At 32.7% G+C, this 26,386-nt stretch overlaps 1 protein-coding gene across 2 annotated transcripts; it reads right to left on the bottom strand.

Moving 5' to 3' along the window:
* Positions 1-899: 899 nt before the first annotated feature.
* LOC148603783 (uncharacterized) lies at positions 900-26,386 on the bottom strand. Of its 2 annotated transcripts, XM_088552531.1 has the most exons (13): positions 26,306-26,386; positions 18,093-18,285; positions 17,415-17,486; positions 16,853-16,924; positions 12,106-12,177; positions 11,692-11,763; positions 10,012-10,083; positions 9,445-9,516; positions 7,303-7,374; positions 7,026-7,097; positions 5,946-6,017; positions 3,352-3,490; positions 900-1,369 (listed from the first exon to the last, which is right to left on the bottom strand). In XM_088552531.1, the coding sequence occupies exons 2-12, from the start codon at positions 18,263-18,265 to the stop codon at positions 3,355-3,357; spliced, it is 957 nt and encodes a 318-aa protein (XP_088408657.1). In that variant the 5' UTR covers positions 18,266-18,285; positions 26,306-26,386; the 3' UTR covers positions 900-1,369; positions 3,352-3,354. The 2 variants fall into 2 exon arrangements, with proteins under 2 accessions (XP_088408657.1, XP_088408658.1); XM_088552532.1 differs by lacking the exon at positions 7,026-7,097.

Below are 26,386 nucleotides of genomic sequence, written 5' to 3'. Positions count from 1 at the left end.
CTTGGTTTATAATGTTTACTGCTATATTTCAGCAGATACAGCCAAATGTTGTAGCCACGTCGCTTCGTTTTAATTTGGCGCCGCCATTTTTGTTGATACTAAAGGTAGATTACGGGCCTCAGTTTGAATACGATATAAGTTATTGTCTGTTCTTTACTTTCACTTTGATAGTGCCTTACATAATACAGGTAGCGGAAGTTGCTTCTTGATAGCATATAAAAGGTTTTAACGGAGTATTATTGTTTTGTGTGTGTGTTTGTTTTTGGGGGGAGGGATATACTTTTATTGTTATTTTCAGTTGGAGGTCCCTTTTCCTTTTAGTTCTTAGGGAGAGGTTGGGGCTATTTTTTTTGTGGTTTTGTGAATGCTATTTTTTTTCAGATGTGGCAGCTCTACGCTGAAAGGTTTTTTTTTGGGGGGGGAGGGGGCTACTTGTTTTATTTTGACTCTACCAATCAGTATTAACAAAGATAGTGTATGTGTGTACTTGTTTTGTCATTTTAAAGGGGAGTCTGTTTGCTTTAATTTGCATTCTTTTATTGTACTTAAAAAAAACTTCTGTCGTCAAATCATATAAGAGGAGGGTATACTGTTTTACCCTTGTCCATGTTACCATAACAATTTTTTCCAACATAGTTTTCTACTATTCATTTGGAAAAATTCAACAACAACTTTATGTTTACCAAGGACTTTGTTTATTTTCCTTATATCTTAATTGAAACCGAGGGTACATGTATCACTATAGTGCCATCACGCGCAGATTTCTTGTTTTTTTAATATATTTTTGTGGAAGGGTACGAATCAAATTTTGGAAGAGATTAAAATTCTTCCTTTAGAGAATTGATATTTTTGCGAAGAAAATTTTCTCTACCAGTTTATTCCAAAAATATACTGAAAAATGACTAAGTCCCTTGAAACAGAAAGTTGAAATTGGACAGCACCCAAAATCACTTACAATGTATGCTCCATCTATACCAAGTACATATTGCAAAAAGTCCAAACACGGTCCCCGAATCTAGGATTGTTTGACGATAGTATTTTTTTCTATACAGCAGAGATTCAGAATAAAGGAAGTAATTAGAGCAAGTCAAAAGCACAAATTGATCTCATAGGAATGCCGACCAATTGTTGAAAAATATAAAGACCTTTGTACTGGGTGTCATCTAATTCCATGTTGATATCACTGTTGTTATTACATGTTTTGGCGATTTATTTCTACAATACAAGAGCAGTTGTTAAAACTGTGTAAAATTTGGAGATTTGGAAATTAATTTACAATCCTTTTTAATTTTAACAATTTGTCATATAAGTGTACATTACATCTCAAGTGATATCAAACACTGTCATCATTGTACAAATACACCCATATCTGAAAAATCATAAGGACAATGGTTAACAAATAGTTGACATGTTTGCAATCAGATTAGGCGGTCGCTAATGGGAAAACATTTAGCCAGATGAATTATCAATATATGTGATAATAAATTCGTAAATCTATTAACGTTTTAAATTGATAAATGTGAAAGAAACATCATGTTATGTACGCCTTAAAGCATAAAAAATATTAAACATAACGGTCAGGGACGACCTATTTTGTATGGGATTAAACTTTATGAAACCGACAATCATTGTCAATCATTTATAAAAAAAGGTAATCAAGGAACCATACTTGCAGCGGTAATTTAAAGAATGTAATCTAGGGACAAAGACCAGACATGGAAAACAGACATTCACAACAAAGAACATAAAATACTTAAAATCATACATACAAAGTAACAAAAGCAAATGAGCAATTCGGACTCCACTACAAACTGGGAGCATGGACCAGGTGCACCGGTAGGGTAAGCGTCCTCTGCCTTTCTAGAAGCACCCGCCGAGTTGCTCATGAAAAGTCAAGTCCGGGATAGACGAAAGGAAAACTATGACACGTTGAACAAATCAGATTTCATGACGCAGATGGATATGAGTTCATGATGACGACCATAAAACTTTTGTTGTGAGGACTTCAATCCTGTAGCAACGTAACTTTGCTCCAGAAGCCTATTCGTTAGATTTCTAGCGCGATACAAAAAGTCTGCGTAGTCTCGGCAAACTCTTGCATAACATATGAGTTGTGATATGAACACTCCATATACAGCTGCTGAAGGGATGTTGTCACAGATGAAAGGAAAGATGACCATTTTGAATGAAAATTCATCACGTTTGTTGTAAAGTTTGGTCAATAGTTTTCCTTTACCATCGATTTCGAAGTGTAGGTCAAAATTTGAGACTGCCATCACAGTGTCTGTAGTATCCTTTATCTCAAGTTCTTTGGGTAGATGCAAAATTAGGATTGTTTAAGATAAAAATAGGATATGTGCTATGATTGCAATGACGGTCATTCACCAAACAACTAAGCAACGAAAAAAAATCATCTACCGTTTACCACGGGGTCGTCAATGATGGACAAAAGCACAAACCATCAAGCAACTCTAAAAAGCCATAAAATAAATGAACTGAAGATATTCATAAAAGAAAAAAATGTATAGAAGAAAAAAAAACATAACATGAATGACAATGAATATACAAATCAGCGACAAACACTTTCCTAGCTTTGGACAGGCATTTAAGAGTACAACCATTTGATTTAAAGGGGGGCTAGGGTCAAATTTTCTATCCTTCCTTTTTATTTTGAGAACATTAGGTCCCTCTTTTTTTGTAGGGGGGGGGTGGGTGGTTAGGTCCTGTTTTTTTTAAGGGAGAATTAAAGTCATGCCGTTTTTATGCAGCGCCAAACGCAAAAAAACATAAATACAAAACAAAAAAATATTAGGGCAACAATAGATCCTGCATTTTGGTTGCCTCTTGAAAATTGTAATCCTGCCTTTTATCACAACTCATACGTTATGCCAGAGCTTGCCGGAACTACGCAGACTTTTTGTATCGCGCTCTAAATCTAACAAATAGGCTTCTGGAGCAGGGTTACGTGGCTAATGCATGATTACTTTATGTTCTTTGTTGTGTATGTCTGTTTTCTATGTCTGGTCTTTGTCCTTGGATTGAATTCTTTTGATTACCGCTATAACCTTGGTTTTCTTGATTACTCTTCTATTACAACTTTGACCATAGCAAGGGTCAAATAGGGGTTAAACAAGTTTGTGAGCGCTCTTAAATCAATACTAATCTATATTTTGTTTTTGCCTTTCTTATGTTTTAGTTATAGTATTTCTATTGTTACATCAACAAAAAGTTGTTATTTCGTCTTACAAATGGTATGCACAATTGATAAAAACAAAAGTGTAAAAGTTCCAAAATTTTGTTACCAAAAACTGTGAATTATCATGACATAAGCATGAATGTATACATACTTACATATCAAACATCGGGGTAATGCATTTTAAAGTTATATTTAAGCACTGTCCCATCACACGTTAGGTCTGACAGATTTGGATTTGCATTTATCCACGTGGACATCGTATTGTCACAGACCAGTGGATTTCTCCACAAATGTCTACAATAGTATATTGAACATAAGAAAAGTTTTCAGAATCCTATGGATTAAATGTTAATTATGTACATTAAATATCTTTCTATTTCCTAATCGTAACTATAGACAACTGTTTTCGTTGTATTTATCTATTTTTGTCTTATTGACGTTAACGTTACAATCAACATTTATGACGTTTGTTCCCATAGTACTAGCAAAATAAATTCCCTGAGGAAGGTGGGTACACCACCGTAACGTTGGAAATATGTCTTAGAGTTTTTTGTACGTATTTCCATAGATCATTGAGACTTTATGTATATATATACAATGTGCGACGCGGAGGGAACGACCAAACATTTGCATCGCAAATTTGACAGTAATTATAATTCTAATTTAAAAAAAAAGAACGGTGCTTATTTTTTTGTTGTTGTAATACAGCTTGATTCATTTTATTTGTGGAATGTGCAATATTGTTTCTCTTTATCTTTACTTCTTCATTTCTTCTTGTAAAAATGCATGTGGTGATAGTTACAATATATAATACTTCATGCAAAAATCTTAAAATCTGATAGGGTAATTGGTGATGAGTTGTTTTAGTCTATTCCCTGCACACCATTACTTTCCTCGCTCCCACTAAACAGTGATTGGTGGATCGATATATCACCCCGACGACAGCGATATATCACACGATATATAACCCTCCTCTAGGATATATCACCTTCGACGTCAAGATATATCACACTCTCGAATTCAGTATAATATAACACATACTGCCTGTAGTAGAGCGTGTTACGCATCGTACCACACTCTGTAAATATATCACACTCGACTTCGTCTCGTGAAATATATTCACCTCGTGTGATGCTGCAGCCTAACACTCTCTACTAAAGGCAGTATGTGTATAATAATGTGTTAGTAAAATTATAGTTTTTTACCCTTAAAATAAAATGGTAATGCAAACCATTGGATATTCTCAGCGCTTAAATAAGAGAGCTTTTTTGAAAAGAAATATAGTGATTGCAATAATTCAAAGCATTTGACAAGTTTTAAATATATATATTTATATAAGGTCTCAGGATGTGACGACTCTATTCACTACACTCTATCGGATCAAACTGATACAGGGAAGATAACGTAAACTTATAGAAGGGCCTGAAAAATTCCCAACGATGTTAGAACTGTCATATTTGCGAAGCAAATTTTTGTCGTTCCCTCCTCGGGACTTGAACTCGTACAGCTGTGACATCTATGGCAACGCCACCTGCACTAAGTCCAGCGCCCTAGACCACTCGGCCAGCTAGGCTATATTAAATATAGCTTTCGCTGGCCGGATGATTCCTCCTCGTAGGATTAATCTAGGGCTGTAACTTAGTACACGATGTATGGTAGTATGGGATAGTTCATGTAGGTGTTATTATGTAGGATAGAGGATCAAATTAATGTTGCATGTCACAACAAATCAATATTAAACAACGTCTCAAAATGTGACGACTCTATTCACTACACTGCTCCATCGGATCAAATTGATACATGGAAGATAACGTAAACTTATAGAAGGGTCTGAAAAATTCCCAACGATGATAGAATTGTCAAATCTGCGATGCATAATTTTGGTCGTTCCATCTGCGGGACTCGAACTCGTACCGCTGTGACATCTTTGGCAGCACAGCCTTAGACCTCTCGGTTAGCTAGTCTACATAAAAATAGCATTCCTCCTCGTTGGATTAATCTAGGGCTGTAACTTAGTACACGATGTATGGTAGTACGGGACAGTTCATTTATTTAGATGTTATTATGTAGGATAAAGGATCAAATTAATAATGCATGTCACAACAAATCAATATTATACAAACATCTCAGAATGTGACGACTCTATTCGCTACACTGTTCCATCGGATTTTGCATCGCAAATTTGACAGTTCTAACATCGTTGGGAATTTTGCAGACCTTTCTATACGTTTAAATTATCTTCCCTGTATAAATTTAATCCGATATATGAAATCGTTTGACCCGATCCATACATTATCCCCTACCTGATTTATGGTTGTACAGTTATCTGAGTAGCAATCTTTATGAAACTAAAACGGGACGTGAAACATACATGTGTAGATGCCAAAAATTCACCTTATTCACTTTCATTTCTGTCTTAATTTGTCATTTTATCATTTAGCTTTCGAGATATGTAGAATGCGTATGAAATTGGCATTTTACAGAAGTTGTCGTTCATGATTTAGTTTAAGTTCGTTGATTTTAGTGAAAGATGAATGTATGGGTTTCTCGAAAAACGATATTAAAATACAGAAACGACTAACGTCACGTAAATAATAACTCGTGTGTAAACCGAAAAAGCATCGTTGGTTGGATGGGTTTTTCTACACCATGAGTCATTTCCTCTATAGACACTGTCTGAATTTCATTAACTGATACTGGATTAAAAATGCCTCTACATGTTTTTTTTTATATTAAAAATAATACTCACAAGTGTTTTAGAGCAGGAGGAAGTTGAATTGCTTGTACGTTGATTGTTGTTAATTTGTTATTTTGTAAGTCCCTACAATCGAATTTGTTGAGATTGTAATAACAGTGGGAGACCAGAGGGATAGTGCAGAGAATTGACACCCACCTTTTATTTGAAAATTTGTTATTTTCGTGTGTAAAAAGGCAAATAATGCCCTATTACACCCTTTTGGGGGGAATCTCGGCTGGCACCCGTCCTTTTCAAAGTGTCTGGATCTGCTCTTGAATAATCAGTCTTCGATTAAAAATGGATATAGATAAGGTAATACAAACAGTCGAAATTTAAGATCATAATACAGGGCAACGAAAATAGGTAAAGTAACAGGGATTAACACAAGACACCCGTCAACGATGCTTAACTATTCGAGTAGTAGAAAACCTTGAATGTCCTGAAAAGGATGTTCAGTTAAAGAAAGCAATTTCGTTTTTTTATTAGCAATAAACAACATAAGAAGATAATTCTGAAGTAAAAGTTCTGAGCACAAAAAACGGAAAACGGAGTCAGACGTTTATACGGAACATAATAAAAATGTTATATTATCCCATATTATTGTCAGGAAATGAGCAAAACAAAACATTGTACTGTTGTCACCAACAATAAAAACCTTTCTTTGCGATTTAAACAAATAATTACAACAGGGAAGAACTAAATCTCATAGTTCATTATGTTTCAAAACATTCATAGACAATATATGTAATGGCTGTACATCTTAATAAAATTATTTAAATTAAAAATTGTGGAGCTTATATAATTTGGATCTCTCTGCCTGTACTACGATACCAATTTCAGAATTGTACAATGAATGCCCAAGTTGACGGTTGTTATATAATGAGTTCTTTTAATGTTAATGCATTGATTACACTATCCCTTACACTTTAAGGAAATAATATTTGAACAATGACTTACTTTATGTCATATAAGAAATTATCTATGAATTTGAATATTTTTTGTGTGACAGAAATGAGAAATGATTTATTTCGTCTCCTTTGTTGTGCACAGTTGTTAAATATGTGATATCAATCAGGCTTATTTAGTACTTACAGTGTACGTAGCTTTTGGAGACTGTTGAACGTATTTGCGCCGAAACTTGCTATCTCGTTCGCTGATAAAAGTCTGCAAACATGGTAATTGTCATACTTAACAAGTGTGTATACACACACACAGATATATATATATATATATATAGAGAGAGAGAGAGAGAGAGAGAGAGAGTTGACGCTGTCAATCATCATCAGCAAGATGAATAAATAATTAATTTCATATTTTTGTGCCAAGTGGTTACATATGTGATATCAATCATGGTTTATTTAGTACTTACAGTTTTTCTAGCATCTGAAGACTGTTGAATATATTTTCTCCAATACTTGCTATCTTGTTCAAGGATAGATCCCTGCAAACATAGTAACTGTCATACTTAACAACTATACGCATTTATAAATAAAATCAAGGGGAACCAGAGAGTTCAAAACGATTTAGGACAAACGCCAAAGCAACGAAAATTGACAAAAACAACAACGAACAAAACATGGTCAACAACAAAAGATAGACAGAAAAATAAATGAGCAACCCGCACTCTACATAAAACTGGAAGACAGGTAAGTGTTATTTACTTTCAAGGCAGTTATGTACACGTTGTAGATAAACGTTTGTTAGCTTTTTTGTCTTTGAATGTATCTGTTCTGACACGTATGTTTGTTTATGCCAATTTTAATGTCACATGTACGGTGATTGCACAAACTGAATTACATGCATTTCGTCACGTAAAGTAATTGATAAAAAAATGTTTCAGAAAAAATAATAAAAGTTAGAAAAGATCAATAATGTTTGTGCACAAAAAATGTGTTATGTCGTTGACATATTTCTCAAAACGTGCAGCATAATATTGCCCAACCAACGTTGTTATTTTGACTTTTAGCAAAAACACATGTTGATATTATATCTGTCGTTGAATTCATTTTAACCATGAAACATTTTGGACAGCTGTCACGGAATAGAAGTTCCACCATAATATTCATTTGAAGGACAATTCATTATGGAACAAAAATTCCAATTCAAGTCTATTTTATGTGATACATTTTCCAAATGCATAATAAAACTACCGATACAACATAATTAGTATCATATAAAATAAATTATAAACAGAATTTTTGTTACATAACAAATTTTCTTTGGAATAAATATTATGGCTTCTCAATTTTTTATTTATGCCTACATAATAAAAGAAAACAATGTTTTAGGATTTTTCATATATTTTCTTTCTTTTCAAGAAATCTTTTTTAAAAAAAATGAAAAAAAAATACATATTTGTAGTATATTTGAATTACATTTGTCTTTAGAAATATATATTTTGTAAAAGAACATAATGCTACTTTTATTCAAAATGGTAAAAACAATACACAAATATAAATATTTTTTCTTAGTGGTATATTTATTTAAGAAAGTAGAAATAATATGTAATATTTGTTCTGAATTTTAAAAGTGTTATATCATATTTGTCCTGAATGGTAATAGTATTATATAATATTTGTTCTGAAAAGTGATATTATTACAAAATATTTATTCTGAATGGTAAAAGTATTATATAATATTTGTTCTGAATGGTAAAAGTATTATAGAATATTTCTTTTTATGTTTCGTGCAGTAATAGTGTATGATAATAAAGCCACAAAAGTGTGAAAGTATAATGTAATGTTCATTCCGAATAGTAATAATATTATAGAGTATTCATTTGGTAAACAAAGTATCTATAGAATAAGTTACAATTATTCGCTTGTTTCCATGTATACAAAATTGTACAACAGTTTTTTTTTTCATTGCAATTTAGCTTTATATCACAAATTAATTTGTTAAGATATTTAATTACCTTCAACAGAAGATCCATCATTTAAGCACATAAATATTTTTTTCATATTCATCAGCTTCCATCTTTGCTTTACATACATGTATTGTGTACAGGTAAATGCATCGAACTGATAATGAACCCTATTAATTGTCAATAATAAACCCTTGATTAAAACACCTTTCTGATTTAGATAGTAATCAGCTAGGTGTAAAAAAAATAAATGCTTATTAGGAATAATTGTTATATCAATCAAAATATAACATAAATACCTTTTATTACTGGAACAAATATAATACTGAAGGAAAAGAATATTCCATGACAGAAATTCTGCAGAACATATATTATTACAACATTGTTTCCTTTTGGGATAAATATTATTAGCTACAAATATACAAAAATACACCACCAACATCTTAGTTGTGATGTAAAAAAAATTATACGCTCAAACAAATGGAATATTCTGTCGGACACAGGACTGTTTTGTACAACATATTGCAATGAAATAACTGTTGAACAATATTGGATAAATTCAATCAAGGTTGATTGAAACTAATTGCATATATTTCGGAAAGCATAAATAGAGTTCAAATAGCTATATTACATTCCAAATATACTCACAACTCTACAAGGTTGGTAAGGTCTTTGAAAGCATTGTCATCAATAATCGTTATTTTGTTACGACCCAAGTAACTATCAACATAGAAAAAGTTGATTGGGAAGCAAAATACGAAGAGTATAAAGAGTATATCAGAACGAGAACATATGATGGATTCAAGCACACTTCGAAAACAACAAGAAATTCAAAAAATGAAACCAATGGTATTGGGAATTTTTTTTTATAAAAGTAAAACATATAAATGTAAAACATAATAAAAAAAAAACAAACTTGTGTATACATGTAATACCAATAATTTTTGCACTGTTTGGATAATTTTATTCTATTCAAACTGTTTGATTCAACCGTGTTTATGTGCTTAATCTTTACCTGTCTGTGATTACACGATAAAAGAATAATTCAACATTAAAAAACAATGTATTATTTTAACGTATTATCTGTTATATGCATGTAAAATTTGAAAGGTTGGTTCGTGTTTTTTTTTCTTTCTTTCGGTATTTTGTTAAATTTGTGTCAATATGATCCGTTATTATTGTAATTAGCAATACAATGAATTACAGTGTACTTACAGGTATCGCAGATTAACAAGATTGTTCAATGAGTTTGCACCTATACTTGTTATATGGTTTGCATCCAATCTTCTAAAATCAAATGAAAGTCACAGGTAGTAGTTCCTTAGTAATAGTCCTTTTAATTACAGAAAATAGTCTGGTTTCATAAGGAACCTTACAATTGAGATTTCCATCAAATCTTTCTTTGACTTAAATTGCGATCAGCGAACTCAGATGAGATTGAATGTTTACGGAAAAACTTAAGGATTTGAGGAAAATCTCATTTTGAGATTTTTATGAATCCCAGGATCGACCTGATTGAATGACTTAGCGAACATTATTACACAAGTTTTATGTATATTTGATCGGATCGTTTATTTCAAGACTGAATACTTCATTTCAGCTAATTAAATGAAGGTCAATGTCGATGGTATATAGATGTCACTTTTCTCAATTACGAGTAGTGCTCATAAATGTTGCGACAATATGAACTCCCATGCTAATGTTGTAACTATTTTAACTTGCAAATTTTCTGACAAAGATGCTTTATTTGTTATATTAAGATTTGAAATGAACTTGCAAAAAATGTTTCAAGCAAGAACAAAGGACATTGTCTATTTTTTGCAATAAAAATAGCCGCTCCTCAAAAATGGCGAAAACAAACTTGACCATCATTTCGACATATAGTGTCTAAATTACAGAGAACCTGCCAAACATTTCGAAAGTATTTTACACGGGCGATGCTGCAGCCGTGCGATCCCAAGCTTAGAAATAGCAGATGTATTTGACTAATTTGTGTTTGGTGCTTTCGGAAAATAAAAGAATTAATTTCATTTTATAGCATTTTTTAATGTGTTAAATTTGCCATGCTATTTAAATTGCACCTAGAGTATCCATTATTCAGGGAATAAGTAAACTGTGTGTTTGCCGCCTTCAAACCGATATTGAATATATTTACATATAATTCATTACAATTTTAAATCAAATGCAACACTCAAACATGTCTGTAAAAAATTGTTACAGTAATGCATGCTTATGCGCCAATAATGAAAGTAAATTTGGGAATCGACAAACTCAAATACAGCTTTTACCTGATGATCCACGTTACTCATTGTTAATACGAATGGTGTATATGAATTACAATTTTTCAAAGATATCTTCTTGAATTGTTCAGGTTACTCCGTTTTTTTTTTTGTTTTTTTTTCTCGCAAACTATAATTCTGCTGAACGCGACACATACCCCAAAAAGTACAATATTGAATGAAATAGATATTGCGCTCTGGTATCATACACACAAGCATAGTATTAAATCAACCCTTAACCGTTGTATGACTCTCTAAGGGGACATAAGCACATTTTTTGGTATTGTTGACGGCTACAATATACAACTGATGTGTCTAAACATCACTTGGAACTAAAAACGGAAATATTGGACTAATTTGGACTTGAACAATGATAAATAAAAAGAAAACAGAATGGTAATGAGTTTAGGTTAGTGGCAGTAACTATCACTACAGTCCTGGAGTTTAACGAATAGGAAAAATGTTGTGTTAATTTTGTAAAATATATGTCTTTAGCAATGATTTGGTTTTGTTTATGTAAGATAGATGGAATATTGTCAGTTGGGAGATAAATTATTTATTGACAATATCATTTTGACTCGACGCAGATATATGAGAATAAAAGTTTTATACTTACAAATATTCTATGTTCAGGCAATGTTTGAAATAATCTGCCTGCAGATCTGATATAGAGTTTTCAGGTAATACCCTGCAAATTGTAGGATAAAATTAGAGCCTTCTTAGATTACATGTTCTAACTTCGTCAATAAACAACAGGTATTCATTGTTATCGCTTTATGTCGACACTACTGTCGAAGGTCTTCAGAAAATTGAAATGTGTGAGCACATATTTGTTATCATATCTATGTAAATGGAAAGATGGAAGTTTCTTGGTAACAGTTGATTAAAGTCAGTGTTTCGTTCAGCTGATTTTATGCGCTTTGAAACTAGTTAGTTTGCGACGATCTTGTCGATTTGAAGCGTATACATTGTTGAAGCAGTACTATGATATATTACACTATAATTAATAATTATAAAATGCCATACTTACAATTTTGTTAGTGTACCAAGCCCTTTAAAGGTGTTTTCATTGATACTTGATATTTTGTTACCATATAATGATCTACAAGCAGTGAACAAGTGTCATATTAGTCACCCAATCTTTCTTAGATATATATACATGGTGATATAGTATTCAAGGGAACCAATATTCTAGCGGAAATCAAAATAATGTTATCAAAAGACACAGACCAGACCGGGAAAACAGACACATACAGCAAAGAAAATAAAATAACCAAAATAATATGTACAAAACAACAAAAGTTAATGAGCAACTCGGCCTCCACTAGAAACTAGGAGCTTGGACCAGGTACACCGGTCCGGTAGGGAAATCGTACTCTACTTTTCTAGAAATACCAGCCGAGTTCCTCTTAAAAAGTTAAGTCCTGGGTAGACGAAAGAGGAAAGGAAACTATGACCCGTTGAACAAATTAGGATTCAATGTGCAGATGGAAATATCATGACGAACCTCGAGTTCATGATGAATACCATGAAACTGCTGTAGTAATGACATCGAAAACTTCAAATAATTATAATGGTATATGTATGCTGAAATGCGATTTGTTTTTCATATTTTACCATGAATTGGTCATTTCACAAAGCTCACGAAGAATTATTAATATAAAGTGAAAGGATGTGGTAAATACGTCAAGGAAACAACAACACCACCGGGATGAAAATGACAGCTCAAGACTCCCTGACATCACACTGGGATGGCTGCAGCTCCCCAAACAACATTATACACATGTAAAACGAAATATAAATTTGCTTCTTTATACTCCAACAGTATAAAAGCAAACCGAAAGCGAAAATGAAAGCGAAACATGAGACCAGAAATTCTGCAGTACAGGCGCAACAAATGGGGCGGGGTTAAAGAACTTTGGCGTGATCACCAACCATCCCCTTTTACACTGGTAACTATGGTAAAATATAGCATATGAAAAGAGTTATCAAAGGAAACAAGGTTATAGCGGTAATCAAAAAGTAATCTAGGGAACCAAGGTTATAGCGATAATCAAAAGAATGTAATCCAGGGACAAAGGCCAGACATGGACAACAGACATACACAACAAAGAGCATAGAGTAATTAAAATCGTACATACAAAGTAACAAAAGCAAATGAGCACCTCAGACTCCACCAAAAACTGGGAGCGTGGACCCGGTGCACCGGTAGGGTAAGCGTCCGGGATAGACGAAAGAGGAAATGAAAACTATGACACGTTGAACAAATCAGTTGTCATGACGCAGATGGATACATCGTAACGATCCACGTGTTCATGATGACAACAACAAAACTTCTGTAGTGATGACTTGAATCTTGTAGCAACATAACCCTGATTCAGAAGCTATTTTTTTAGAATTCTAGCGCGATACAAAAAGTCTGCGTAGTCTCAGCAAGCTCTGGCATAACGTATGAACACTCCATACGCAGGAGCTGCATTTGGTTAATTTTTTCTGAAACTACGCTTCTATTTTTATTGTCTTAATGTAAATCTGTATTTGAATGTACTTTTCTCTAATGCCTTCACATAAACTCCCAATTTGCTCCAAGTGTGGATAAAAGTATACTTTTTTTATATTCTCGTAGTGGTATCAATTCAATATTGATCCTGAAATATACGAAAAATCTTCTGGAGACACTTAATGCGTGTTTACTATCAGAATACAATAGCATCTAAGACCTATGATTTATCAACCCTTTATCATACTATTCCCCAACCTCAGTTAAAACATTTTACCAACTGTGTCAAAGAGGGTTTCCAGGACCATAAAGACACTAGTTACTCCCGCAGGTTAAAATCTCGACTCAAACACTTAGAACATTGTTGTTACTCACTCCAGAGGGGAGGATACGATACACCCAGATACAGTTCCGGAGTACTTTGTAGAGATTCCTCATACATAAAAATACGATGCTAAACTATCTACCAAATACACTGAAGAAGTCATCAATTTGTCAAGTGTGGTGGGCGCGTTTTTTTCAACAATCAGTCGGCATTCCAATTGGAACAAATTTTACTCCTCTAGTCTATGACCTTTTTTTTACTCTTATGAGGCTGACGTTATATACGGAATATCTTTTTACCATATCCTTTGATCTCCGTTTACACCATAAAGGTGACGTATTATCGTTAAACAATTTTGGTTTCGGGGATTTATCCTTGGCATCTACTCCAAAGAACTTATGATAAAGGATACTATATACATTCTAAAGTCATCCTCAATTTTTGACCTACACTTAGGGGCCAGGAAGGAAAATGATTGATCAAACTATACGAAACACGCGATGACTTTTAATTCCATATTGAACAAACCAAGTCAATGCACCAGTGGCAATATCCCTTGGACACCTGCTTAACGAGTTCTTTACATCACAAGCGTTTTTCCAGTGTTAGACGTAATAAGGCAGACTCTTTTGGTACCGCTCTAGACTTCCTACTAGTAGACTTGTGGAACAGGGTTATGTTGCTACAAGACTGAAGTCATCACTCCAGAAGTACTAGTCTTCCCCATGAACTCGAGAATTGTTACGTTATATCCATGTCGGATTTGACTTTTTTGCCAGCAACTCGGCGGCTTTTTTAGAAAACAACAGAGGGCAAAATCTACCGCTGCCACTTTTTAGAGGAGTCCGAGTTGTCCATTTACTTTTGGACTATTCTTTGTATGTTTTATTTAGGTTATTTCATGTTCTTTGCTATGCGTATCTGTTTTCTTTTTTATCACTAGATTGTATTATTTTGTTTTCAGCTCGAACATTGGTTCCCTTGGTTAATTTCATGTTTGTGTACTGTGTATTCTTTCTTAAAAATGACTACTCTCAGATTTCGGCTTTAAATATTTTTGAGTTGTGTTACAATACTTTCATTTTGAATGCTGATTTATATGTGATGTTATAACAGTTAGGTAATATATAGAAAAACAAATGTCACATCAGCTAAAGACAAAGTGGACAATAACTTAGTGTAAAAAGACAATTTTTGGTGTAGGTTATTTCCTGCAAATTATCAAAAGAGCCTTAGTACGTTGTATCTTTTTGTGTATGTTTTTTTTTTTTTTTTTTGTGCGAAAAAAGAAATAAAGAATTATCTTTTCATATTTTCATAATAGCCATATAAAATAAATGTAATAAAATGAGCAAACGTTTTTTTTTTCTTTTCTTTTTTTAAGCAGCTAATGGAATAGGATCAGCAAAATGCTGCTGTTAAACTGTTAAAATCAATACCGAAGATTATATTGTTTTTTTTGTTTGGCTTGTTGTGTAGGAAAGAGTAATCACGGGGACACAGGTTATAGCGGTAGTCAAAAGAATGTAATCCAGGGACAAAGACCAGACACGGAAAACAAACATACACAACTAAGAATATAAAGTAACTAAAATCATACATACAAAGTAACAAAAGCAAATGAGCAACTCCACTAAAAACTGCGTCCTCGGCATTTCTAGAAACACCCGCCGAGTTCCTCATAAAAAGTCGTGTCCGGGGTAGACAAACGAGGAAAGGACAACTATGACCCGTTGAATAAATCAGTTCTCATGGTGCAGATGGATACACCATAATGATCCACGAGTTCATGATGACGACCATAAAACGTCTGTAGTGATGACTACAATCTTGTAGCAATATAATCCTGTTCCAGAAGCCAATTTGTTAGAATTTTAGCGCGATACAAAAAATCTGCGTAGTTTCGGCAAGCTCTGGCATAACGTATGAGCTGTGATATGAACACTCCATACGCAGGTGCTGAAGGGATGTTGCCACAGATGAAAGGAAAGTTGACAATTCTGAATGAAAAGTCATCATGTTTGTCGTAAAGTTTGGTCAATAGTTTTCCTTTATCATCGATTTCTAAGTGTAGGCTGACTTCACAGTGTCTGTAGTATCCTTTATCTCAAGTTCTTTTTGGTAGATGCAATGTATCAAATCCCCGAAATTAGGATTGTTTAAAGATAATACGTCATCTATATAGCGGAAACTGAGATTGAAGGATCTAGCCAAACGATATTCTTTCTTTCTGATCAGATCAGCTATAAAATCAGCCTCATAAGAGTGAAGGAATAGGTCAGCAAGTAAAGGAGCACAATTTGTTCCCATTGGAATGCCGACCGTTTGTTGAAATACACGTCCACCACTCTGGACAAATATTTGTCAATTAAAAATTCCAACATTTTTTAAACATCTTCCTCTGTATATTTGGAAGTTGATTTGGAATTATTTCTCACAAAGTATGAGGAATCTCTACCAAGAACTATATATTTGTATCTAGGTGTACCATCGTTTTTGGAAAAACAACGATGTATAATGTTTTTAAGTCGGGATTTTAACTGAGTATGGGGAATGGAAGTATACAGTGTTGAAAAATCATAGGTTTTAATGCTATTATATTCAGATAATAGTCTTGAACTAATTGTCTCCAAAAGATCTTCCGAATTGTTCAGGATCCACATTGAATTAATACCACTACGAGAGTAAGTGTTGTGGTAGGACTGCAGACCCACTTTGACAGTTGTGAGTATAGAAGTTAAAAGTTTTGAAAAAGGTTTGGTGGTACATTTTGCAGATCTAGATATGAAACGTTGTTTGTATGGATTCTTGTGGAGTTCAGGAACAAACATTTCCTGATGAATCTCAGTATGAATATTCCTAAAATATCTAAACAAACCAAGTCAATATCTAAATAAAAATAACTTACGTAAAATGAAGATTAAGTTCCTATTTTTAAATCGATATACTTACATACTTTCTAAACTGATGCACTGCTCAAAGGCATTATCTTGTATTTCAGCTATGTGGTTAAAGGCAAGCACCCTGAAATCAAAACAAGATATACAATCATTGTACATGCATCATGAAGATATTTTCTCTTATCGATAACTGGCTTTTATTTTTTGTTTGTTTTTTTAACTTAAACCAGGTAATTAATTTTGCTGATAAATATCTATGAACAATAAACGAAATGAAACATTGTTATGTGAAGTCAATGGTAGATCTTCATACAATATATAAAATAAGTAATAGAGCATATTTTTTCTTGCAATACCATACCTATTTCTCTCTAAACATGATATTTGGGGAAAAACAATGTCTCCGAGGAGTAGAAATGAACATAAGTAAAATAAAAAATACTGATATTACTTTTGAAGTCTTGATTCTGAGTCCTCCTTTGGATTGTACTTAGTTATTAAAGTGGGTATCATTTAATATCATGTACCCTAAATTAAAGCTGTTTTCCCAGCATTCTATTTAAAATCTAGAAAATAGCTGGTATGATAGAGGCTTGACTAATATGCATATTTACAATTCCTTCAATTGTGTCATTCCGCTGCACACAGTCGAATCAATCTGAGGAATCCGGTTCGACGTGATATATCTACAAAATCAAAGGAAGAGTTATCTGACCTTCAAATGTTTTTTTTTTCAGTGTACTAAAATAAAATTATAGCTCAATTTACAAAAATGATAGGGAAAGTTTTGTCTTTTGTCCTTAATATTGATGTTGCAAAGATTCAAATGAACCTTTCAAAATGTGGGTAATCTAGTCAAAACTGATTGACAAACATGAACGTTTAATAACTTCGCAGTAACAGTCTTCATAAATATCAGACATTCATAAAACATTCATATCAAATACTCATAAAAGTCATTTCTTGTTCAGAAAAAGTTTATAGACCACGTTTTGAGTCTTTTTTTTTTTTTTGGCGTTCAATTGTTGCACCATTGGTATAAATTTATATAGATTGAAAGTGTAAATATAACTTTTCAAAAAATTATAGGTTATGATTTTGTAGATATAAGTGGGAGATGTAGGTAGGGTTTTCTCAAAAAGGACTACAAACATAGACCGACAAAGATCGATGAACTTTTTTCACATTGTCAATAATATTTCAGTTTCAACACCTGTCTTTCGGTCAAAATAAACACAGAACATAGCAGTTAGTTCATTTTATAAACCATCCGATTTGATAGAACAACTTACATGATAGTCCCAGGAAACGATTTGAGATTGTCAGGAATGGTTGTAAATTGTTTTCTCCAACAGCTCAACACTTCGCCATAACAGTTACATGTGCTACAAATTGTCCCATTAACTGTATTTTTAAAAGTGCACATGAGCAACCCAATTGTGAGTAGAATTATTATAACAGGCATACCGCTCCTTATGTAAAAGCCTAATAAAAGAGGAAACTTGTATGATGCATATGTTTTGGATAACGTTATTTTTTAAGTTTAAATCGAAATTTTACCGTGTATATTACTGTATTATTAGGACACAAAATGAATCACAAAACATGTCTTAGTTTTCTGAAATCCTTTATATAAATTACATTTGTTAAGGCATTTTGAACCTCTATTAACTTACCAAACATCCAGTTCTGTAGGGTGTTTTTTTTTCACCATTGAAAACAAAAACGTCTCTGCTACCGTGCAGTGCTTAGACAAAGAAGTGACTTGTCATTGTGTTCAATCAAATAAGAAATCCAATTTTGTTTTCCAAGTTGATTTATTCAAAGAGTTATGTTAGTGCTCTCTATCATAGGTTTAATTGCTCTTTTTTGTTTTGAACACTTTATTGTAGTCATGCTCTAGATATAACCAAGATTTATCTTTAGGAGAACGCTTAAATATGGCTTTCAAATGTAACCGATTTTTGGCTCCAAGAAGTCCAAACACAAATATAATAATAGAAGTGAATAAATATTTTGCAAGGTGCAGATTGATACGACTGTAGAGGTCAAACCTTCAACAGTTGGAGAAAGTAATGGCATATCACTCAAGTTTGAATTAGCTCTAAGTTCGATTGCAATTAAATATTTGACACAGGAAATCTGACCGAATTCGGGAAGTGGCCCCTTTATCTTCAATAACCAAAACGCACAAATCCATCCCAGCCTTCCTTTGGGTTGTATTGCACAATGTGGTGTCCAATCACTTATACTTAAGTTATTGTATTTACTTCTGGAAAATGTCCGATTCTGGTCCCTATTGTGGTTCCTTATTCTTTTAATAAATAAAGTCACAACCCGAAAATTAATCATTTGTTGTATGGCACATTGTAGTACAATTTAAAAAAAAAACTAGTTCAATTCATTTGTACTCAACTTCTTGTCCCGACACCATGGAAATGTTTGTTTTTGGTAATATTTAAGTAATAACCCATAAAATCAATCTCAGTTTCTCTCTGTGGGCATCACACCTTTTAGTACATCATCAAAGATTCATTCACTAATAACCAAGTGCCTGATATGCCATACAGAAGTTTTTTGTTCTTGGCCCTTCTTTCCTTCAAAGTTCAAACCCAACAATCCATTTCAGCTCTTTCACCTTGTGGTATAATATCAAACATATCTATGGATAACTTATTGCCCGGATATCAGGAAAATACTGTATTTACATATAATGAAAGTCATAATAAAGTCAATTCAAGGCTCGCTGTTGTGATATGATACCTTGTGGCATTATTTCATGAAGATCTATACATTTTATACACAAGTAATTTTCCGGACACAAAATGTCTATCGACTCCACCGACGATGACAGCATAATCCAACAATGCAACCGCATATCGTTTGCAGTCAATCAAAAACTACAATTGTATAACAAATTAGTTTAGTACAGCCAGATCCAGACAAGCTCCGTTTGCAATTCTCTTAATAGTTTGTCAATAACTCTTCCTTACGGGTAGGACTGCCCAAAATAGCAGTGATATGCGAATGATTTAAATGGGTTTTGTTTTTACAAATTCATAATTACAGTAAACAGTTTTCTAGCAAAAGAGAGGTAAATTGTATTATTGAATTTTACACATTATTTGATATCTCACATACGTCTAGTATAAAAGTAAAAGAACAAAACTGAAAGTAATCAGAAAAGAAATTACAATTTATGCACTTTCAGACGAAATCAAAAGATACTAACCAACAAAAAAAAAAAAAACAAAACAAAACCAAAAAAAAAAAAAAAACAACAAAAAAAACAATTAACACTTCATTACTTTTATTTCAAACATTTTGGGTTTCAAATAATTTCAGTAATTTCTAAATAATTACATGTGTAGCATACAAATGGTTTCTTATACAAAGAATTATACTACAGTACTTGTTTAGCAGATATATACAAAAACTCAGCATCACCAGTATCAACAAAATGTACATTTTCATTTACCACCTGCACTATACTGTCATAAACTTTTGTTTAAAGTGTACATTTCATTAATATTAGTTAGAAAATGCTTCATAATTTAAACACAGTTATGTTTTGGTAGTAATGGTATTCTTGTTTGGATACTTAATTAAAACCTAAAGTTTTTAAAAACGATGCCATTCAAATCTGTAAAAATGTGAGAGATAGAAAAGAGACATCGAGAGGACTACGGGGACATAAAAATTGTATTTTTTTTTTTTTTTTTTTTTGAAAATTACTTTAAAATTACCGACAATTTATTCACAACTGAAATGATCAGTAGTTGTTCTTATGCATGAAATACAAAAATTTAAGGATTTTTGACCAAATATCTGTTGAAAATTAAAATTCATTTATCGACTCTTTATAGGTTTGATTCGCAGAAATACACAAGCAAGCTAGGAAAAACTTGTGAGCTCTCATCAAGTATTCAATGGGAAATGAACTCCTTGAATGCAAGAGAAGAGTAAATGAGTTTTCCTCAATTAATAAATTTGTACAGCAGCTGATCAAATTTAGGCTTTGATTTTGACACAAGTTGAGTATCGTAAAAGTGCAGAAAAGAGAAAAGATCTGTTACTAAAACAAGATATTTCAAAATTACAAAGATTTTCGAATTAAACTTTTATTAGGAAGCGACTTTTTATGTTACATTTGGTGACTTTTGTAAATTGCTTTAACCATGAATGATTCTTAGAAAGCTGTGAAAAATTGATCGTACAAAATTACATTGTTTATTACAAACCACAGAACAATCTGTCATTATAATGGCTTCTCTTATCGCTTAATTTTCGATTTCACCCAGATTCTAATGAACTGAAGTTTTTGTACTGTTACAGCTTATGTATTGAAGTACACACGTATTTATTTAAATAAGAAAACCATATACAGATGAATAAACGGTCTTTAGACGTTTGGGCTTCAAACACAAGAATAGTTTTCCTCAAGTACAGTATACATGCGATAACTTATTTTTTTCTCAATATTCAAATTTGTGTTTAGATACAAGAAAAATATCTAGTTTAAAGGTTAGGTGCTGGTTAGATAATTTACAGATGATCATTTGATGAGACATCAATTGCCAAGCGTCAAGATCTTTCAAGATCTATCTAAACAGCTTTTGGCACAAAAATTCAATACCACGTTCCAATAATTGATATATGTGGAAAACAATTGGCCCTCAATTCACACGAAAGACCCATGAGAACTTACTTTGATTAAATATAATACTAATTGTCAGCAATATCAATTTCAGGACTAAATGCTCAGAGTTGAGATAAAATCGATGATTTACATTCCTTTACTTTTTGTGTCCATTAACGGATGGTTCTCTTTAACTTTCATAACAATATTTTCTGTATAACCGAAATAATATGTTCAAGGTTTCCAGTTTGTTTAACAAAATATCATAATTCATGCAAAACATTTTTTGAAAGTAAACAACATACTAAAAGTAAACAGCATACTAGGCAGAGCGTTCATACGTTTGGAAAGATTTGGGTATATTAACGATTGTAAAAACTGATATTTAAAGACAGACATTTTTATCTTGCTGAACAAAGCAGAAGTTAAATTGATTATATTTGTATATAATCTGAACAGCGCATATGGGTCATTATTGTTGGTCAAAATTGTCGGTTTTCTTTACTTTTACAAAATCAGGGAATAAATTGTTCATATAATAAAAATGCAAATGTCGACGCCAATGCTGTCACATGTAATCTGTAAATATTGTTAAGAATGTTTACTTATGTCATCATAATTCAATTGATTTAGTTTGTGCGGGTATTGCAAATTTGAAGAATAGATCGATGCACTTTTCAGCAACATTAAACCATTTTTGCCAAAAAAAAATGAGTTTTACCTATTTTTCTCTGCGAGAACTCAATTAAAATTATAATATTGCAATGTTATCGTATTCCGTCAAGTCTGTTCTCAACATGAAGATTTAAAAAAGTCTCTTAACAATGTAGAGTAATCATCAAATCATTTGAGATGGGACTTTTTTAATACTAATTGATTCTATTCTTGGAGCTTTGGATCAAAAGTAATGAAAGTAATTATAAACTACATTGTTTACGTGCCGTGGATATCTTTCTCATTTTGCCAATCACAATAATCTTGTCATTAAGCTATAATCGTTCGGTGCGTTGTTCGAATTTTTCGAAAGGCTGAAAATTTTTGTTAAAGGGTTTTACAAGATTGTAAAAGTAATTAAGGTATTTGCATAACTCAAAATGAATCATTTATTGTTGTGGATCTTATAATACAAAACCCTAAATTGGAATAATGTGATTCAAGTGCCTCTCTTTCGATCGTTTCAATCCATCCGAATTGCCTTGAATGTCAGTATCGTGTTCATTGTTGATGTTTTTGTGCTTTCTTACATTGTCTGTTTTCGAATTGTGTAATATGTTGCTGTGGAATTTGTTGGTATTTGCGCTAAAGATATCGATACGGGAGGTTCACAGGAACCTGATCGCTCACCTGATTAATGTTTTGCGTTCCAAGGGCAATAACTCAAACAAGGAGTTGTCCCAAAATTTTGACTCAAAAGAAGACTTCGGGTAGAACTTATTATAACGATCATTTTATCAATGTAAATTTTCTTTCTGTCTATCATAGTTTTCAAGATATTAGCTGGAAACTAACAAAAAAGAAAAAAAAAACATGTTTCACTTTTCATTGGCAAAATCTTTAACAAGCATTTGTCCGAAAACTTTTGTTACATTCCGACTGACCTCTTTGTTCTATTTTTAGTAACAACAGCCATGTTTTTGATGGCAGAAAATCATCCACATCAGATATATGTAGAATACCCTAAGGAATATTTATAACAAGATCGATTCAAATTTGTCAAAGAGTTCCAGAAGAGAAGATTTTTGAAAGTAATTATGTGCAAAAAAGGCCAAAAAACATCTAATAAGGGCAAAAACTCCAACATGGTGTAACAAATCAAAACGAAACATTCACTACGGATATTATGCTGAGCACATTTACTTTAAGTCAGAATTTAGCTAAACCTAACGATTTTGAAAATATATGTGAAAAACTTCTGCCTGATCCTTGTGTTCTAATTTGAGTAACTGCGGCCATGTTTCCCGACGAATCATAAATCTCCACATCAGTTCTATGTACAATACCCTGGGAATCATCAATACCAAGTTTTATTCAAATTGGTCAAGTAATTTTAGACAAGATTTTTATAAGTAATAACGTTAGAAACTGCCAAAAATACACAAAAAGGGCAATAACTCCAACACGGCTTAATGAATGTACACAAAAGTTTTCCACAGATAGGTCTCATCACGCTGAACATTCACCTTTGGGCCGAATTGTCTGGTATTGATGAGCCAATAACGTCATTTTTATAAACATTCGCGTGCCATGTTTTGATCATACCTACCTTGAAAAAAGCTAAGATTCGATATGCATTTTATCATCGAAGCTAACAAATGTTTCGTTGATTGGTGTGGTTCGTACTTGCATTTATATGTATACAAGAATTAATATGTCATGATGCTGTGTTTAAGCTCCCGATTGCACATGCACAAGCCGGATATTGGTGGTTTTTCTGGTCATAAGTGTACTGGAAAGTTGATGATACTACCATTTACCCTCTCTTTTGGAGCGTCTCATTGGCATTGTAATACAACGTCGCGTTAGAGGTGTTCATTGATAACAAAACGACCGTGCATATATTTAGTTACTGTTCTAGTATAGGTTAACCATGTCATGTTGTCATTTAAACATTTCCAAAAAATCACTCTTGTTCATTGACCAAAAGGAAGTCATTGTTTCCAATATTGCGAACGACATCACTATGAATATGTGGAATCGACGACAAATGTGAGATGATAATGATAATTTCTCACATTAAAAAAAAATCATATTTTTTTATCTCCAGGCCAAGATATTTAAACTACGGAAATGTATTTCTGGAGAAATGTCATAATTGACGAGCTGAAGTTGTAGATTCTGTTTCCTTTTATGTATCAAAACGTAAATAAGGTGTAATTCGGCATGTAAGCATTGATGGAAATTCTAGCTGTCATTTATCTATGACTTCAAAAGTTGTCACGGGAGGAGATCATAACGTCGCTCTTGACCGATGAAGTTTAAAGACAATGCGATGCTATTAAACAACAACCAATCTCCAATTTTTATCTCGGCCAATCAGCGACTAAGAGAACAAATCTCTCTAGAGACGAGAAACATTGTCTCAAACAGATCAAGAAAGAGTTATAAAGGGAACCAAGTTTAGTAATAAGTGTTGTGGTAGGGCTGGAGACAGCTGTGACTATAGAAGATAAAAGTTTTGAAAGAGGTTTGGTGGTACATTTTGAAGATCCAGCTATGTAGTAAAAAGTGTACAAATCTATTAAAAATCAGGAAAAGTCTTTTTTTTTCACAATTTGCGAAACACGAGCAGGACAGCTAACGTCTGGCACTCTAAATTGGTCGGAAAACCTGCATTCACCCATGATTTCTGATTATTGTGGTGCTTATGCCTTAGTTTTTCTGCCTTAACTTTTTAGAGTTTTTTTGTATTGTACGAATGACATAATGTTCTAAATGCAAAATACTAACATATATAATTGCAAACTTGTTCTAATAGACGGATTCACATCCATTTTATAATCGGAATGGTTACAAATCATATCAAAAGCGTTTGTCCTGTTTCTTGAATAGAAATATGCATTTCAAAATTGCTGCTCATAAAAAGCAATACATGTTTACCATAGTCCTCTCAAAAACGTATCTATTTGCCGCAAGGAAAAATTGAGTTTGATACGTTATACAATGGAAAGGATTTGTCGATTGAACAACAAATAATTTAATAACCATTCTATTAAAAATTAACAAATGAGTGCCACATAACAAGCATTTACTCCCTTTTGTTGTGTATATCATATTTGGTATTTCATATTGTTCTTTTGCACTTTTCCGTCGGATTTACATTTTACTTAGATTGCACTGCAAGTAGGGGAGATAACTCAGATGAGTAATTTGTGTATATTCTTTATTTTCGTTATGGAAGGAAGCCCTTGAAAACCCATATTTTGTATCGTGTATTTTTCTCAGTTTGACTTGTGTACTACTCTTCAGACTTCCCTCTTCTGCTCTTTTAATTTATTTTTATAAGGAAAGCGCTAGAGAACAATGTTTCAACGGCGATAATTTATAGTCACAAAAGAAAATGAAATTGGTTATGGAAATTAACTATTGGTTTATCTGGTCAATGGTATCCATTATTTTAATACTTTCGTGTGAATATTTACAGTAACCAAAGTAAGTGCAATATGAAAGCCATTATATGCCACATGCCCTTCCATATCTGTTTTATTTTTATTTTGAACAGTTCTTAAAAAAAAAATATTTTCAAAATTATTTTCCATAATGTGGATGGAATTGAGTCCAGAAGAAAGACCTTGACAAAAAATAATTAAAAAAACAGAAAGAACATGTGCATCAAGTAGAATTAATATCCAAATTAACTATGATCAAGACCAACTGGGTGACATCTTCTACTCCAGAAACAATATGGAAAGCCACAATAGCCACTTTATGAAGAAAGAAAACAAGGTAGTGTCAAATAGTGACTGTGGTAAAAGATCAGTGAGAGTTCCAGCGGTTTTAAAAGACTTGTGAATAAGAAACGGGGACAACATCCAGACGAAAGGAAGGACAGCATTATCATTATACATCTCCCATTTTGAGACGGTAAAAACAATAACATATACCATCCACATGTTTATGAAAACCAAAGCCTAGATTTTGTACTGTACTTTTAAATATCGAGAAATCAAAAACAATAATTTGATTCTTCTTTTGAGGACATAGAGCTTACCATATCGAAGTCTCTAACGTCATATCAATATTGTCTTTAAATATTGTATCTCTAGCATACACGATTTTACATTGAGCTTGAATCAGTTGAAATATCAAATGAAACGGATTCACAGGATTGAATTATTATGTGGAGAAAGCTTTTTACAATAGGCCTACCTTCTTGTTATCTACTGTTCTGCTATGTCAATGACAGCTTTATGATTGACGTACACAATGCTCCTGCAATGTTCAAATAAG

The sequence above is a fragment of the Perna viridis genome, chromosome 11 (genome assembly GCF_037379345.1).
Source record: "Perna viridis isolate PV_CMFRI_1.1 ecotype Kerala chromosome 11, ASM3737934v1, whole genome shotgun sequence".
In the NCBI taxonomy this organism is placed as follows: Eukaryota; Metazoa; Mollusca; class Bivalvia; order Mytilida; family Mytilidae; genus Perna; species Perna viridis.
Note: the sequence above shows the minus strand (reverse complement) of the source record. Positions and strands in the feature narration are given on the sequence as shown.

Excerpts from the sequence above, each read along its gene's own strand:
- LOC148603783 (XM_088552531.1), bottom strand. The coding sequence starts at position 18,265 with ATGCCTGTTATAATAATTCTACTCACAATTGGGTTGCTCATGTGCACT. Across the intron at positions 17,487-18,092 it reads TCGTTTCCTGGGACTATCAT|ATATATCACGTCGAACCGGA; the intron begins GTAAGTTGTTCT and ends TTGATTTTGTAG. Across the intron at positions 6,018-7,025 it reads CTCCAAAAGCTACGTACACT|GGACTTACAAAATAACAAAT; the intron begins GTAAGTACTAAA and ends ATTCGATTGTAG.